This window comes from Octopus bimaculoides, chromosome 7 (assembly GCF_046866305.1).
Source record: "Octopus bimaculoides isolate indiv1 chromosome 7, ASM4686630v1, whole genome shotgun sequence".
NCBI lineage: Eukaryota > Metazoa > Mollusca > Cephalopoda > Octopoda > Octopodidae > Octopus > Octopus bimaculoides.
Window position 1 is genome coordinate 106900029 of NC_142934.1, and position 17757 is coordinate 106917785.

At 35.7% G+C, this 17757-nt stretch overlaps 1 protein-coding gene across 4 annotated transcripts in view; it reads right to left on the reverse strand.

The window, feature by feature from the left end:
- LOC106879083 (coronin-7) overlaps positions 1–17757 on the reverse strand; it is a 133092-nt gene that overhangs the window by 28208 nt on the left and 87127 nt on the right. For all 4 annotated transcript variants that reach the window (XM_089355769.1, XM_089355768.1, XM_052969835.2 and 1 more), the window contains exons 5-11: positions 10387–10457; positions 4959–5151; positions 3606–3730; positions 2867–2953; positions 2493–2575; positions 1870–1924; positions 566–623 (exon numbers count right to left, since the gene is read on the reverse strand). In XM_089355769.1, the coding sequence (XP_089211895.1) occupies positions 566–623; positions 1870–1924; positions 2493–2575; positions 2867–2953; positions 3606–3730; positions 4959–5151; positions 10387–10457 (672 nt within the window). The remainder of the gene's footprint in view (positions 1–565; positions 624–1869; positions 1925–2492; positions 2576–2866; positions 2954–3605; positions 3731–4958; positions 5152–10386; positions 10458–17757) is intronic.

Below are 17757 nucleotides of genomic sequence, written 5' to 3' on the forward strand. Positions count from 1 at the left end.
TATTAATACTGCCTCTGTCGTTAATATACATTTTTTAATTAAGGAGAGAAAGAGAAGGTAGGAAGTGTGAAAATATTTATTAAATTCTATAATTTAATAAATATTCTAGATTATTATGGTCCTAATTAGATTGAGAAATGAAGTAAAGATGATAGCACAATTGAATCTACCAAAGTATATTAATCAAGGAATTAGAGTTAAGTCCAACTTGGTGCCTTGGGGCATTTTTTCTTTTTGTCATTTCTAAATATGACTTAGAGAAGCTTTATCATTTGAAATAATTTGGAAAAGTACTAGTTTTAAATTAGTGAATTTTATATAAGATATATGAACGAGCAACTTTAGTCTACTAATATTTAAATGTATCTGTTTTGTAAACTATTTTCCATGTGATTAAATTGAAAATTTCAGTTTGTGACAGGAGAAAACTAGATGGTGATATGTTTATTTCCTTAGAGAAGTTATATGGATTTTGAGAAAAGAAATATTCACATTCACATACACATAAACATAAATACTTATATACAGCCATATAAATACTTTTAAAGTAAACTTGAAAACGAACCGTCTGTAATATGTGGGGTCCGGTCAGTATATTCCAGAAATCTCAGTGTATTATCTCCCTAAATGTGAAATAAATAACAAAAGATTGAGAAATGTTAGAAGATGGTAACGATGGGGAGAAAAACTGAGTTGAAGAAGTAGGAATAATACATAGATGTATGACTACAATGTGCACTGGGATGGTTCAATAAGCATTTGAACTCGAGCTCATTTTAATGGACAATGATAAGATACTCTCAAGAGAAAGTCTTCAGAGAAGAAACCCTATTCAGGCAAGTGTTTTCACCCCTAACTTCTTACACTCTAAGGGGACCGGGCTACATCCAGGTCATGACTCTTGGATGCCCTTCTGCTGACACATTTTAGCCACTTGGATGTCAGACTTGTGCACTTAAACTGCTTGAAAGCTTCTTTTAATGGTCAATAAGTTAAACAATGTAATGCCAAGACTGTCGAATAATTTCCCAATGCATTTGCAGTGTCGCAAGTAGCAAGAGCGTCGACATAATTTATGATGATATATGCAGAATTTAATGTAATTCAACTGTTGTTTAGCCATAGGTCAGCCATGATCAAGCAAACCTAATAATCAAAGGTGTTCCAGACATGACCATCCCATCATTTTTTTATGTTAGTTTTTCTTTTTTTTTTTTTTTCAGATAAGTGTACATAGTACTACATCATTCAATGCATCCTCTTTTCTTTTTAAGATTTGGGTTCAATCCTACTGCAAGACACATTTGATGAGTGTCTTCCACTATAGCCCCAGGTCAACCAAAGCAGTGTACCATATTTCTTCTCTTCCAGAGAATAAGCCAGGTGCCTAATGTAAAGTTTCTTATGGTAGATTTTTCATTTTGCAATCATACCAAGGATAAAAAAGCTGGTTTCAATTATAGCAAATACAAAAAAAAAAAAAAGGTTGTTTCCCCCACCCAACACGCACACACATACACAACACACACACACACACACACACACACACACACACACACACACAGAGGTTGTTTTGTGCAAAAGAAAATCCTACTTTTGTAACAATAACAACTAGAATGTTTACCCTCCAATAGGAAATTAAATGGTCGTTGAAAATAACATTGTTAACATTCATACACACATTTAAATGAAAAAGATGCACAAAACTGGAAAATCCTACTTTTGTAACAGTAATAACTAGAACGTGAAATGTTTACTTCCCAATAGGAAATTATATGGTCATTGAAAATAACATTGTTAACATTCAGACATTATTATTATTATTATTAAATGAGAAAAACACAAATGCAAAAATTTCGTGTCACATACCTTCCCAACAAGGAACAACATGTTAGTTCGGTCATCAAAAAATGGTATAAAGACACTAAAAGCAGAAAAAAAATAATGCAAACTTGAATGAAATGTGAATGTTAAGCCAATTCTTTTGATAAAAATATCTAATGGAGTATTTATCAAAAGTATCAAAATGAATCCATGTTTAATAAGAGTATGCAGTCTATACATTTACATGAACTTTATGCATTCTAGAAATTAAATATCGTGCAAGTATAAGAAAAGGCTGCGTATCTATTAATGATATTAAATAGAAAAATATTTTAAAATTAAATCACATTAAAAGGCAAAAAATATCGATAGTAGTGATAACCATTAATATAAATGTTTCAACTATAACAATTTAAAAGGAAGAGAAGATATCATCATCATCATCATCGTTTAACGTCTGCTTTCCATGCTAGCATGGGTTAGATGACAGAAATTTAGGACAAGGCTACATATTTGTAAATTTCCTACCAAATTTGAATATCTTGGTTTTATACATCATTTAATTTTATATATTTTAATTTGTTAATGTTTAGGTAATGGATTTAAAAACAAAAACAAGAGTAATGTTTTCACTGAAGAAATACATTATCTTTTTTGATTTCACATACCCAGGAGATGTATCCATTGAGTGTGTACAGACAGGTGATGATGGATTTTTCAAGTCCCATAAAAAGAGCTGTCTTTGTCTCACCTATGGTATTGGTAAAAATAATATTGTGTTGAAATGGATTTTGTTGTAATTCTTGAGGAGCAGAAATGGTAAATTGCTAATTTCAGAAAATTAATTACTTGCAATGAACTACACAAACATAAACGAAGAACAAATGCAATATCATGAATGGGATCTAACTTCAGTAAAACATCTTTTCCAAAGCTGTGTAAAAAGAAAAGCGAAACAAATTTTTGAATTGTTAATTAGCTTAACTGTTTTACTATGTCTTATTAAGAAGAAGAAACAAAACAAAACAAAAATGATATTTACAGAATCAAAGCCTGTACTGAACAACATTTCTTCACTTCCGAGCCACGATACACGGGATTCCTTCTGGCCAGCATGTCCTTTCAGTTCCTGAAATTGGAAGCAACAGATTAAATAAATGTTGTTGTACATGATAAAACATTGTTATACATCGTTACCAGTTCTATTAACCCATTATCTCCCATAATTCTATTAACTGGAATTTTTTTATGAAACTTTGATTTCTAGCATAAAACAGCCTTAGGAGCACGCTGGAATGATCAAAATAACATTTTAAATAGAAATAAGCGAGATATTGGGTGAAAAATTAGAATACCTCATTTGAATATCAGAAATATACCTAGTAGAGAGAGCAAAAAGGTTAGATATGTGTAAATATTGACAGATAATTAAGAAATTTGTAATTTTTAAGTGATCTCATGAGATCACTGGTAGATAATGGGTTAAGAATGACTTGATGCAAACAGAGAAGCTTCTACACTGTCATTTAATCTGCTGAATGCAATTACCATTTCTCTATAAAAATCTGAACTAAGCATGACTATCAACATCATCGTCATTGTGTAACATCCACTTTTCCATGCCCACATGCATCAGAGTTTGTTGAGGCATTTTCTATAGCCAGATGCCTTTCCTGTCATCAACCCTCACCTGTTTCCAAGTAAGGTAAATATTTCCCCCGTCGCTCCATGAACAGACGTTTTAACATATGTATAAATGTGCCGAAAACCTTGTTACGAACCTGACATACAGTTTGAGCACGAGGATCCAATGTGCGAATAAGTTTATCTTTACATGTTGTTGCTAGCATTGATCCGTCTCCTTTCCAAGCAATCGCTTGTACCATATCACTGTGCTCATCTAGGGCTGTGAAAAGAATAACAACATATTAGAAGAAATAATACAACAAAGAATATTTAATGGAGATTTCAAATGTAATCTGAAAACATAATATAAAAAAACAAATATTCTATTCAAAATCATCATCATCATTTAGCATCTGTTTTCCCTGCTGGCATGGGTTAGATAGTTTGACTGGGATTGGCAAGCCGGAGAGCTGTACCAGTTTCCAGTCTGGTGTGGTTTGGTTTCTACGGCTGGATGCCCTTCCTAACATCAACCACTCCAAGAGTGTAGTGGGTATCTTCTGCATATCACCAATATGGACGCCCTTTACACGTCACCAGCACAGGTGCTTTTTATGTGTCACTAGCACTGGCCATAACTACGATTTTTTTTTTTTTTTGATGGTATACTGGCTGTGAGTTAAATGATGAAGAATTCTATATGTGTGTGTATATTCTCTCTCTCTCTCTCTCTCTCTCTCACACACACACAGTGTACAAATTTTTGCATAGTATAGCCATCAATGCCTAAACTGACAACACCACCAAGTTTGCTTGCTGAGCAGAGTGGGTTTTTTGACATCCTGTGACACAAAAAACAAGGCCTGTCAAAGCAGATGAACTCAGAAAAGTCAATAGCCATTCATTTATATGATATATCATCATCATCATCAATATTTAACGTCCGCTTTCCATGCTAGCATGGGTTGGACGATTTAACTGAGGACTGGCAAACCAGATGGCTGCACCAGACTCCAATCTGATCTGGCAGAGTTTCTACAGCTGGATGCCCTTCCTAACGCCAACCACTCAGAGAGTGTAGTGGGTGCTTTTATGTGCCACTGGGACCAGTCTGGCGGTACTGCCAACGGCCATGCTCAAATGGTGTTTATACATGCCACCTGCACAGGAGTCAGTCCAGCAGGTGGCACATAAAAATACTATTTGAGCATGGCCGTTGCCAGTACCGCCAGACTGGTCCTCGTGCCGGTGGCACATGCGTAAATAAGTATTTATGTGTGTGTGCATATATATATATATATATATATAAAAATGTATAAACAACTGACATATATATATATATATATATATATATATATATATATATATATATATATATACAATACTTTGATTAATAAAGTGATTGCCTTAATATTGTTATGTAAGACATTTTAATATCACTTTAGTTTATACCATTGAAACAAACTTTAATTACATAAGAGCAGGATAAGAATAAGCAGGCTACTTACATAAACTTTTTTTGCAGCTTGAAACATCATAAAGACGAACACTTTCAGCGGAAGACACAGCTAAAATACCCTCAGCAACTGGATTCCAAAGGACGTTTTCAATTTTTCTCTCTTCTGTACAAACAATTTGTGAATTCAAATTTAAAGAATTCTTCAGGTTTTTCGAACTAGAAGGCAACTGCCACAGCTTTACCTAATAAATTTAAAGGAATAAAAAAAATTCATTTAGAAATTATTACAAAACAACATAAAAGAATGAGAACAAATAATACTGATATTTTACATGCATTGTTAGAACTAATGTTCCAAACAGACAACAATGGTCAGAGAAATGGAAATCCAATACTTTTACTGGTTTTCATCATTGGAGTGAGGCCATGCTGGGGTACTCAAGGACTGTAGTAAAACATATCAGCCCCCCCACCCCTCTATTACTTAATTTAGTCTGGTACTTATTTTATCGATTCCTCTTTATCCAATGACAAAGTTACTTTGTAGCACATATGACACAACCTGATGCACCATTTTACATTGGTATACACACAGGGCTAGGTAAGCTCCATAGAGGCCCTAAGCACTTGAAAGATTTTGGTACCCCGTATATATGTAACTCAAAATATACACAATAATAAACCATAAAATATATTTCTATTTTTCAAAATGAAACAAAACCAACAGTAAGATGGAAAATAATGTTTATTTTTGCATACTTCGACTTTATTTTTATTTAAAAAGTTGCCTCACTATCAAACAATGAAGACTTTGAAATTATATTCCCAAGTTTATAAACAACATTGAATATTATTTTAACAAATTTAAATTGATTTTTATGTGGTAAATCATTTACTATTTTTGTGGTGCCATGCCTTTCCTTGATTCCCTAAATACGTGCTTACCTTGCTTAATGGTTAACCTAGCACCGTATACACAGACATTCATATATATATACAATTGCAGCATGGAAGGTGTTTATAAGCCATTTAAGAAACACACAGAAACCATTACATTCACTTCAACATTTAAATTTAATTTGCCAAAATATTTTCGTCACTTTGAGACCATGACCTGTTCACTGCAACACGGAATTTTGTCAGTGAACAGGTCGCGATCTCAAAGCGATGAAAATATTTTGGCAAATTAAATCTAAATGTTGAAGTGAATCTAACAGCTTTTGTGTGTTTCTTAAATGGCTTATAAACACCTTCCACGTTGCAATTGTTTTCGTTCCAGCACACGATCTCAGATCAGGTCACTTGCTATGCAAGTACATCTCCGTAATAACATATATATATATATATATATATCAAGTTGTCAAGCAAGTTCTTGCGGAATTTTTAATTTTGGTTTTAAATGATGTATTTTCAAATTAATTTTCGTTAAATTGCTTTAACTTTATATATCATTTTAAAGCCCGTTTTTTTGCTCTATCTAATCGTGTTACTCTTTTTCTTTTTGAATAATTAGGCCATTTTTTTCTGGAATGTTGAATACAACATGGACAAAATGCAAATTCGCACAATTTTCTTATTCCAGTTCAAGCTAGGCCGAAAAGCTGCTAAAACAGCTCACAATATCAACGATGCATTTGGCCCAGGAACCACTAATGAACATACAGCATAATGGTGGTTCAAGAAATTTCGTAATGGTGACAAAAGTCTTGAAGATGATAAGCGTAGTGGTCGGCCATCAGATGTTGACAACAATCAACTAAGAGCTTTAGTCGAAGCCAATCCACGCACAACTCTTCAAGAGCTTCCTTCTGAATTAGACGTAATGTATACGACAATTTCCAACCACTTGAAAGAGATTGGAAAAACAAAAATACTTGAGAAATAGGTGCCACACGAATTGAACGACAACCAAGAAAAAACGCCTTTTTGAAGTGTTGTCTTTCCTTCGTTTACGCAACATGAACGACCCGTTTCTCAACCGGATTGTGACTTGCAACAAAAAGCGGATTCTTTACGACAACCGGCGACGCTCAGCTCAGTGGTTGGACGCCAACAAAGCTGCACGGCACTTCCCGAAGCCAAAGTTGCACCAAAAGAAGGTCATGCTGACTGTTTGGTGGTCTGCGGCCGGTCTCATCCATCACAGCTTTTTGGGTCCAGGTGAAACCATTATGGTGGAGAAGTACTGTCAGCAAATGGATGGAATGCATAAGAAACTCCGACAATAGAAAAGGACCAATTAGTCAATAGAAAAGGACCAATTCTTCTCCACAACAACGCTTGGCTGCACAACTGACCCTGCAGAAGTTGAACGAATTGGGTTACGAAACTCTGCCTCATCTGCCATATTCACCAGACCTCTCGCCTACCAACTACCACTTTTCAAGCATCTCAACAACTTCCTGTGTGAGAGATGCTTCAAAAACCAAGACGATGCCAAACACGCCTTCAACGACTTTATCACCACCAGAACGCAGGATTTTTATGCTACTGGTATAAATAAACTTGTTTCGCGCTGGCAAAAGTGTGTTGATTCTGATGGTGTTTATTTCGATTAATAAAGTTTTGTTTGAGCCGAGATATGTGCATTTGAATTTAACGGTTAAAAACTGCAAGAACTTTCTTGACAACCTAATATATATATATAAATATATATATAATTGTTAAAGAGGACAACAAACGTTACGGCAAGGCAAACATCTTTTTCCCAATATTGATAATGTATATGACTTGAGATGTTTGCCTTGCCTTAACGTTTGTTGTCCTCTCTAACAATCATATATCTGCTATATCAGAAATCTGCAATGGCTCCATAACTACCGTCTGGGCTATAACTTTGGAGCCCTAGTAATCCATTACAGCACTTACCTAGAGTACCTAATTGTTTAGATATCACCTGTGAACTAAACCCCCATACTTTGTGTGTGTAATATATATATATATATATATATATATATATATATATATATATATATATATACACAACAGCCTCTGTACAGTTTGCATCTACCACATTCTGCCTACAAGGCATTGGTCAACTTCAGATTACAGTAAAAGATACTTCACAGTAGGATCAAAACTTGAAGCCCCATGGATATGAAATAAACTTCTTAACTACATAACTCTACTTGAGCCTATGTCTATTTACAGTGAGAGACACTGAGATAAAGAGTCATATAACCATGTAAGAGTACAAGGCAGTGCCAAAGTAGGATTTCGACATCTTTATATAGATTGCATTTTCTATAAGATTCATTTTCCAGATGTTGGTTTAGAATTCAGTGACTCATTTATACAGGATCTCATTGATTAGTAATTGATGAAAATAAATACATAATTGTTTAGCCTTGGTCAGCCCTAAATGAACAGACATATATGATCAAAAGAATTTCAGCCTTGACTGTCTTAATTATACATGGATCACATCAAATGCATTCTTACTGTTTTGTTTTAAGATTGTAAAATGAGATCTGAGGGAATTTGGCTGCTATTTCTAGTAAGCAGTATGAGCATAAAAGGCTTGTTCATTAGCTCCTATGCAAATGTGTATGATGATGTAAGTAAATAAGGATTGCCTTCTAATTCATTTCTTATACTATATTTGGCTTTCACTTCATAGTTGAATAATGTTTGCATTAAATGTGTGTGTGTGTGTGTGTGTGTGTGTGTGTGTGTGTGTGTGTGTGTGTGTGTGTGTGTGAGAGAGAGAGAGAGAGAGAACAAAAGATTCTCAAAATTACTAATGTATTTCTGGACAAATGTTTACTTCAATTTCACTTACTTTTGGAGTTGTACTTGTCCAGCATGTTGAAACTAAACCAATTAAATAATAGAAGAACCATTTAAATAAACAAAAAAAACTGTTAAGTACACATTCTATTTATTTCCTGATGTGTCAAAATTTTCCTTGCACAACTGCAACAATATCACTGATGTAGTTCCATGAATCTAACCATTTCTGTATGTTCTTAGGTGGTTAAAATGACAATTCAATTATATTTGAGTAGCAATCTAATATACTCAACTGCCAAAAGAACAACTTTTTCATCACTAATCAGCATACTTTAGATTTTTCTCGTTAACCAAAACACAACCCAACCCATTATCTCCACTTTTCTAAGACTACTGATCCCAAAGATAACATTTAAAAAATGTTTCTTATCCAAGTTAAATATGCAGTGGAGATTATAATTATTTCACGAATATCTCATAGAATCTACAATTTTTCCACATAAGACAATTTTGGAATGGTTGAATTGTTGAATTCTTATTTCTTTATTGCCCACAAGGGGCTACACATAGAGGGGACAAACAAGGACAGACAAAGGGATTAAGTCGATTACATCGACCCCAGTGCATAACTGGTACTTAATTTATCGACCCCGAAAGGATGTAAGGCAAAGTCGACCTCGGCGGAATTTGAACTCAGAACGTAACGGCAGATGAAATATCGCTAAGCATTTCGCCCGGTGTGCTAACGCTTCTGCCAGCTCGCTGCCTTGTTGAATTGTTGAATTCTAGTGAGTAAAACATTAACCACCACCTCATGAACAAAACATAAGGAAATGAAATTCAAGTGGAAACGTGGTTTAGTGGTTAGGGTGTTGGACTCATGATCATAAGATTGTGGTTTCAATTCCTGGACCAGGTGATGCATTGTGTTCTTGAGCAAAACACTTCATTTCATATTGCTCTAGTCCACTCAGCTGGAAAAATGAATACTCCAGTGACAGACTAGCATCCCATCTGGTAGGGCATATATATATATATATATATATATATATATATATATATATATATATATATATATATGTATACACACACACAATTCAAGTATAGGATAAAGTCTTTATAAGAATTTATCAAGTAGTTAGGGTGAAAAAACCTCATAAGGGAAAAATCCATCAATTATTCCCTATAAATATATTTATTTACATCAAGGGCATTACTATACATAAATGCTTCATGCTAGGAGGGACTCTAATAGTCAAACTACCATAATAAACACTTGACTTTTAGAGTCCCTCTAGCGTGAGGCATTTATGTATAGTAATGCCCTTAATATAAATATATATATATATCTATATATATCTATATATATATATATATATATATATATATATATATATATATATATATCATTATCATCATCGTTTAACGTCTGCTTTCCATGCTAGCATGGGTTGGACGATTTGACTGAGGACTGGTGAAACCGGATGGCAACACCAGGCTCCAATATATATATACATATATATATATATATATACCACAGAAAACAGGAAACTGGCCCTATGAGTCTAAATGATTCAGGAAGGAGTTTTATTCTGTACCCTTTAATTGAAGTTCATAATATATAATTACACAAGAACCTTTGAAGTTGTTTCTATGTTTCTGCACTTGTGTGGCATTGAAATATCTACTTTATGTGTTGTTGATTGATTATTTAGAAAACAAAAAATAGTTTGGATGCAACTTACAGTGCAGTCATGTGATCCAGTAATTAAAAGATTATCATCAAATGGAGAGAAATCAAAGTCAGCAACATAATCTATAAAAAAAAAATTAAATAAAATACAATTATTGAGAAACAGAGGTGACAATGCGTGCAAAGCACTGAATGTGCAGAAACAACAGCTGGACTTAATAACAAGCAAATAAATGGAAAAACAGTCTTTACTTTGGATGTCAGATTAGAGAGATTATCCATGTCAGATTAATCTTTAGCTTCTTTTTGAAATTTCTATGCTTAAAGTTTATAATTTCAAAATTTTTATTACAATGTCATTAAACAAAATACTTTAGTTAAAAGTTAATTTAAAGAAAGCATTTAATTAGATAGTAATATAGAGGAAAAAATAACGGTGATAATAGTACCGAATTCATAATCTGAAAGCAAATAATAAATTGTTAATGGATGCAAAAGAAAAAAAGATTTGCTTTCTTGTATCCCAAACTAGAGAGAGTTGTGTTGTGTTGTGGGATGGTGTTGTTTTCGAAAATAGTTCTAGCACAGGGCTTGAAATTTTGGGGGAAGTGGGTAGCCAATAACATTGACCCCACTGTGCTCAACTGGTACTTATTTCATCAACCCGACAAAAAGGGCAATAAACCTCAGCAGAGTTTGAACTCAGAAGAAATATCACTAAGTAGGTTTCTTATAAGTAATGAAAGATGAAAAATACACATTAGCTTATAAGACAGAAGCATAGGCCTTTCTTAGATTTGCAGATTAGTTTGTTTCAACCATATAACCACTGATTCTTATTTCTTTATTGCCCACAAGGGGCTAAACATAGAGGGGACAAACAAGGACAGACAAAGGTATTAAGTCGATTATATCGACCCAGTGCGTAACTGGTACTTAATTTATTGACCCCGAAAGGATGAAAGGCAAAGTCGACCTCGGCGGAATCTGAACTCAGAACCTAATGACAGACAAAATACCACTAAACATTTCGCCCGGCGTGCTACCGATTCTGCCAGCTCGCCGCCTTATATAACCACTGATTCTAAAAGACACTTGCTCTTATAAATAAATCCCACTGACAACCGCAGGTTAAGTACTGAAGCATTATACAAGTTTGCTTCCATTGTTTCACAGTTGATCATCTTTTAATGCTTTCCAAGGTTGTATTAAGAAAATTAACTAATCAAAAGTTTCTATAATAAAGCAATCAGAAGTCTTTTTTTATAACGAGGTAATCTAATGTTACATAGAAGCAATGTATGGGTTTTATAATAAAACCAAACTAATGAACTAATCTATGGGTGTTGTAAAGAACTAATCAAAGCTTATTATAGCTAATTAATCTAAATCTATGTATGCCACCCTGGCAGCTGAATACTGTTTTGACATCAATATGTCAACCTAATTTCTGTGTACCAAGAGTGTCATCTTACAGAACGTGTATCACACAGATATTACTATATTTTTCTACAGGCTGTGTATTATGCCAACATCAATATGCCTTTTAAAAGATTATATCTCATAGGGGCATCCTTATGCTGTACAACCTAGGTCTCATGGATACCAATATGCCAATTTATCATCCAGCATGACTATAAACATGCAGATTATTCTCTTACACAAACAAATACAATATCAAATGTACTTATCTCTAAATTAATCTAAGGTCAACAAGCAACTCTTCCCTGCCTCAATTTATCATCATCACCATCTTCATTATTGTTTTAACATGTGTTTTTCATTTCTGTATTGGCATGGGTCATGCAGACATCATCTCTTGCTTCAATCTTTTGTCATTTCATCTATGAGGACCAACTTCCTGAGATCTCAAATTACCAATTTTTCCCAAGTCTTCCTTAGTCTTCCTCTACTTATGTCAGCAAACAGCCTTTTTTCAGTCAACATTCATTTTCTATGCAAATCATGTTATTACTGAAATCCCATCAATGCATAAGTTCTAGAAGGCTCCCTCTCCTACCCATTCTTAGGACCTGATATCATCTATAAAGAGGCTAGACTATCTCTGCAGATTCTCTTTATTGAAAATATATTTATTTGTTTTAGAATAAATGTACAATGAGAGACGTATATGGCATCTATGTCTCAGCCATACAGAAAGGACAGAATGCAGACGTGTGTTCGGCTTTGTTGCTATAAGTGAGTAAAGGAAAGATACTTGTCGGCTCTGAGTTAGACTAGTTCAGTTCCAGTGTGCCAGAGTTGCATTTGATTGTTTGTGTAGATGTCTGGAGAAACAACGTTAAGTATTTTATTGAGAAGACAGTTTGTAAGCTATATTCATAGTGTTGTTTATAGTATAGTATTGCTTGCAGGTTGTCTTTTGTTTGTTTGATTGTAACTTACGGTGTAGTTGTAATGGTGTACTTTTGGCCATGAAAATGTTGGCTGTTTTTTTATCTTTTTGCATTTAGATGTAGAGGATTATGGTTGTTTATAGTGAGTGTAAAAAAAGTGTTATGGGTTTAATGGTGGCTGATTAAGTTCTGATGTGCTCCATTTGTGGTGTATGTCTAGTGGGAGAACATGTGTCACATTGTGTAAACTATTTTATGTTCAAACCAACCGGATCCAGCTTCTTACACCTACCCTATGATGTCATTCTAAAAAACAAATATTAGTGGTAATGTTATCACATCATCAAAATATTTTAGAGCTGTGAGATAATGCATGACAAATTCAAAACAATGTGAATGAATAAGCATTACATCTGACAAAGGTGGAGGCGCAATGGCCCAGTGGTTAAGGCAGCGGACTCGCAGTCATTGGATCGCGGTTTCGATTCCCAGACCGGGCGTTGTGAGTGTTTATTGAGCAAAAACACCTAAAGCTCCAGAAGGTTCCGGCAAGGGATGGTGGCGAACCCTGCTGTACTCTTTCACCACAACTTTCTCTCACTCTTTCTTCCTGTTTCTGTTGTGCCTATAATTCAAAGGGCCAGCCTTGTAACACTGTGTCACGCTGAATATCCCCGAGAACTACATTAAGGGTACACGTGTCTGTGGAGTGCTGTGCCACTTGCACGTAAATTTCACGAGCAGGCTGTTCCATTGATCGGATCAACTGCAACCCTCGACGTCGTAAGCGACGGAGTGCCAACAACAACAACATCCAACAAAATAATCTGAATGCTAAAGGGTTAACATTAGCGTAAAATAAGGCCCAATGTTTTTGGATGCCTTGCTGCAAACAGTATGTTGAAAGGGTGGGTGGGAGCAAGGTTGTATTGAAACTTCGTGTGACAAGTGTGGAAGTTGTTTCATGAGTTGAGAGTGAAGTTCCTTTCTAACGTCCACTTATACAATGGATGTATGTACGGTTGAATCATATATACTGTAGTGTGAGATGGTAAAGACTAATGACATCTGTGCATGTGATGCTTCATCATCATCATCATCATCATTTAACGTCCGTTTTCCATGCTGGCATGGGTTGGATGGTTCGCCTGGGGACTGGCAAGCCAGGATACCGCACCAGGCTTCAATCTGATCTGGTTGTGTTTCTACAGCTGGATGCCCTTCCTAACGCCAGCCACTCTGAGAGTGTAGTGGGTGCTTTTTACATGCCACCAGCACATAAAAAGGCAGTACTGGCATTGGCCATGTTCAGATGGTACTTTTTACGTGCTACCGGCACAGGAGCCAGTCGGGGTGGAGAGGCTGGTTTATAGTCTACATATACACAGCATATATGAATTAAAGCAAGTGTGCAACAGGACCCCACTTTGTGAAATTCCTGTCATGTGTAATTTTGGTTTGGAATGAGTCCCTTCAAATCACTCAAAAGCCTTGTCACTTTGATGAATTAAATATTTATTTGATGACTGCATTAATAACATTTGTGCACAGAGTTTGTCAAATAGAGTGTATATTCTTTTATTCATTTCAGTCATCTGACATTGGCCATGCTGCAGCACTACCTTTTTAGTCAAACAAATTGACTCCAGGACTTATTCTTTGGAAGCCTAGTACTTAGTCTATTGGCCTCTTTTGCTGAACCGCTAAGTTATGGGGATGTAAAAACACCAACATTGGTTGTCAAGCGATGATAGGGGGACAAACACAGACAGACACACACACACACATATATATATACGATGGGCTTCTTTCAGTTTCCGTCTACCAAATCCACTCACAAGGCTTTGATTGACCCGAGGCTATAGTAGAAGACACTTGCCCAAGGTGCTACGCAGTGGGACTGAACCCGGAACCACGTGGTTGGTGAGCAAGCTACTTATCACACAGCCACTCCTACTTCATTAATGTTAAATGCTATTGAGTGTTTTTAGGAAATTCTTCATTGAAACTTTCTGTGGCACTTGTGACAGTATTAAGTAGAATAGTTGTGTCTGTGTTTGAAACTGTGTTGATGTAATATAACTATTTTCAAGTGTTTTGGCATTGGGTGAAACGAGCAACCTATGTTGGGAGTTTTCTGTGGTTAGAATATAGGTTATTCCTTGCCTAGTTTCCATGTATAAGACATGATGTTTGTGATTTGTTGAAGGTTAATGTGCGGAAAATCACTGCTAAGAGTTTGAGGTGTCTGATGTTTATGTGGCATGGCGGAATTATTGTTGTTGCTTGATTGTATGGATAGTCTTGTTTGTTGCGATCCTGATGTGTGTAGTGAGCAGATATTTTAGTATATTTGTGAATACATTTATTTTGTTTATTAGTTTTATACATTGCAGTTCTGATGAATTGTTTTTTAATGCTGTTACCCTTTTCTTCATGTTTTGTAGATGTTTTGAAATTGACTTGTAGTTCTGCTTGTTTGTTGAGAGAATTAAGTACACGGCTCGCCAGAATAATGCTGTATATTTGGGATTCGAGTTGTTGAGTACATGTCTTTTCCACAGGACCATTTTGTGCTGTTGTATGGCAGTCATTCACAGACATCCCAGTTGAGGCCCTTCAGCACTTTAGCTGCTCTCATCTACAAGAAGATAACTCTGTACAAATGCTGCATCCTGGTAACTACTAAGTTTGTGGCATTTGTTGCATCAGACAAACACAAATTTGCAGAACAAGCACGTGGGACTGGTTCTGCACAAACCATCCACACTATAATGATATTCATTGAGCAGGTTGTTCAACAAATCAAGACATCAACATAATACAAAGATATTCTCTTCATAAGCCAGGTGGTGATAGCAAAAGAGGTAACAGGGACAGGTAGAAGATGCTATTGAATGTCTTCAGCTTTGACCCACTACACCGGCAACCATAGGATGAAAAGAAGAAATTTCAGCTGTGTCTTGTTAAACCCTCATTTGCCAAAGTGATGAGAGAATCCACCAGCATGATAGTTTAGTCTATTTCTTCATTTAGTGAAAGCAGTGAGATGCATATGACTGACTCTGGTTTTAATCATCTCTGTAAAGTATAGAGAAAAGAGAGAGAGAGAGAGAGAGAGAGAGAGAGAGAGAAAGAGAGAGAGAAAGAGAGAGAGAAAGAGTGTGTCTCTCTCTCTCTAGTTTGGATGTTGCCTTTCTGTGTGTGCAATTTGTTTATGAGTGGTACAGCTGTTTTTTACGTAAATCATGTTAAAGTAATGTTGTATATTCTGTGTAGCATGTAAGGTTATCCCAGTTGTTTGTAACATTTTTTCATCAATGTCTAGCTATGTGCATATAGGGAGGTGGTTCAAGCTAAGAGATATATGATATAGATATTCATCAAGATGTGTATTTGTGTTGTATTTTGGGAAAAATCTGGTGAAATTTAGGAACGAAAGTTGGCAACTAGAATTTTGTAAGCCTCATGAAAGGGTCAGTGTTCAGAATGTTACTTTTAGAGATCATCGTCTATGATCAGGAAGCTGTGATTACCAGAAGTGGGTAGTATATACACATATCTGATAGCATAAAATATAGATGGGCATATTGGCTACATCTCAATTTCATATTCAGGAAAAAAGTTTTTAGAGTATTAAAGTATGTAATATAAGCCCAGCTTTATGTACAGGACCCAGGGTGAGTTTTGTGATATGTTTTTAGGGAATAAAGTGCATCTTATATGCCACTAACATGATCATCAACATTATCATCAACTTTTAATGTCTGTTTTCCATACTGGCATGGGATGGATGGCTTGAAAAGAACTGGCAAGACCAGAAGCAGCACCAGGTTCCATACTCTGTTTTGGTTTGGTATCTATAAGCTTGATGCCCTTTTTAATGCCAACCACTTTACAGAGTGTACTGGGTGCTTTTTCCAGAGCACCAGTGCTTTTACATGGCACTGGTACCCACACCAATGCTTTCCACATGGCACCTTGTTTTTAGAATCTCAATTTTGTTGTAATGGGTGGGTCTCTTTGAGTACAGCAATGCACCACATATCTCAGTCCTCTGTCAGCTCCTGGAATTCGATATGGAAATTAGTAAAGTTAGGAGCTGTGTGATGACTTGATTTTCTTTTTTTTGACTGTAATTCATTCCTGCTGTGTTTTAGAGAGGAATGTGTGTATGCTGGTAAGTGCACAGAGAAATGAAGAATAATGTTGAATCGTATGCTGACAATCTGGTGTTGTATGTCAGTGTTATTTGTACTTCAGTGAAGTGATAGTGTTTCTGTCATATGTAAATACACTTCTGCCTTGTCTCTCTGTGCACATGGGAATGTTGTTGTTGCTTAGCTCGTTCCCACCTACTGTCCTTCCTTCTTTTTTTCCTTTTTTTAATATGAGTATGGAGTAAAGCAGCAAACTGGCAGAATCATTACCGCACCAGAAAAAGTGCTTAGTGGTATATCTTCCATCTTCACATTCTGAGTTCAAATTCTGCTGAGGTCCACTCTGCCCTTCATCCTTTAGAGGTCGATAAATTAAGTACCAATTGAGAACTGGGGTCGATGTAATCAACTTATCCCTTCCCCCAAAACTGCTGGCATTGTGCCAAAATTTGAAATCAATATGTGTATGGAGTAATTTGAAGAGTATTTGGTTGCTATTCTAGCAGGTTGATCAATCATGGAGAAAATTCATTATCTCTGGTCCATCTGGTCCTGAGGGGGTTTAGTCAAAAATATTGACCCCCACAAGACCTATTCTATCAATCTCTTTTGTCAAACTGCTAGATATAAGGACATAAACAAACTATCACTAGTTACCAAGAAGTAAGAAAGGAGACAAACACATGCATGTATATATACATACACACACACACACACACACACACAAAAGGCTTCCATACAGTTTCTGTCAACCAAATTCACTCACAAGGTATTGGTCAACCCAGGGCTACAGTAGAAGACCCTTGCCCAAGGTTCCATGCAGTGAGGCTGAACCTGAAATGAGCTTCTTAGCTACAAATCCATGACTCAAGACATGTGAATCGTTCTTGCCTCATTTCCCTGCCA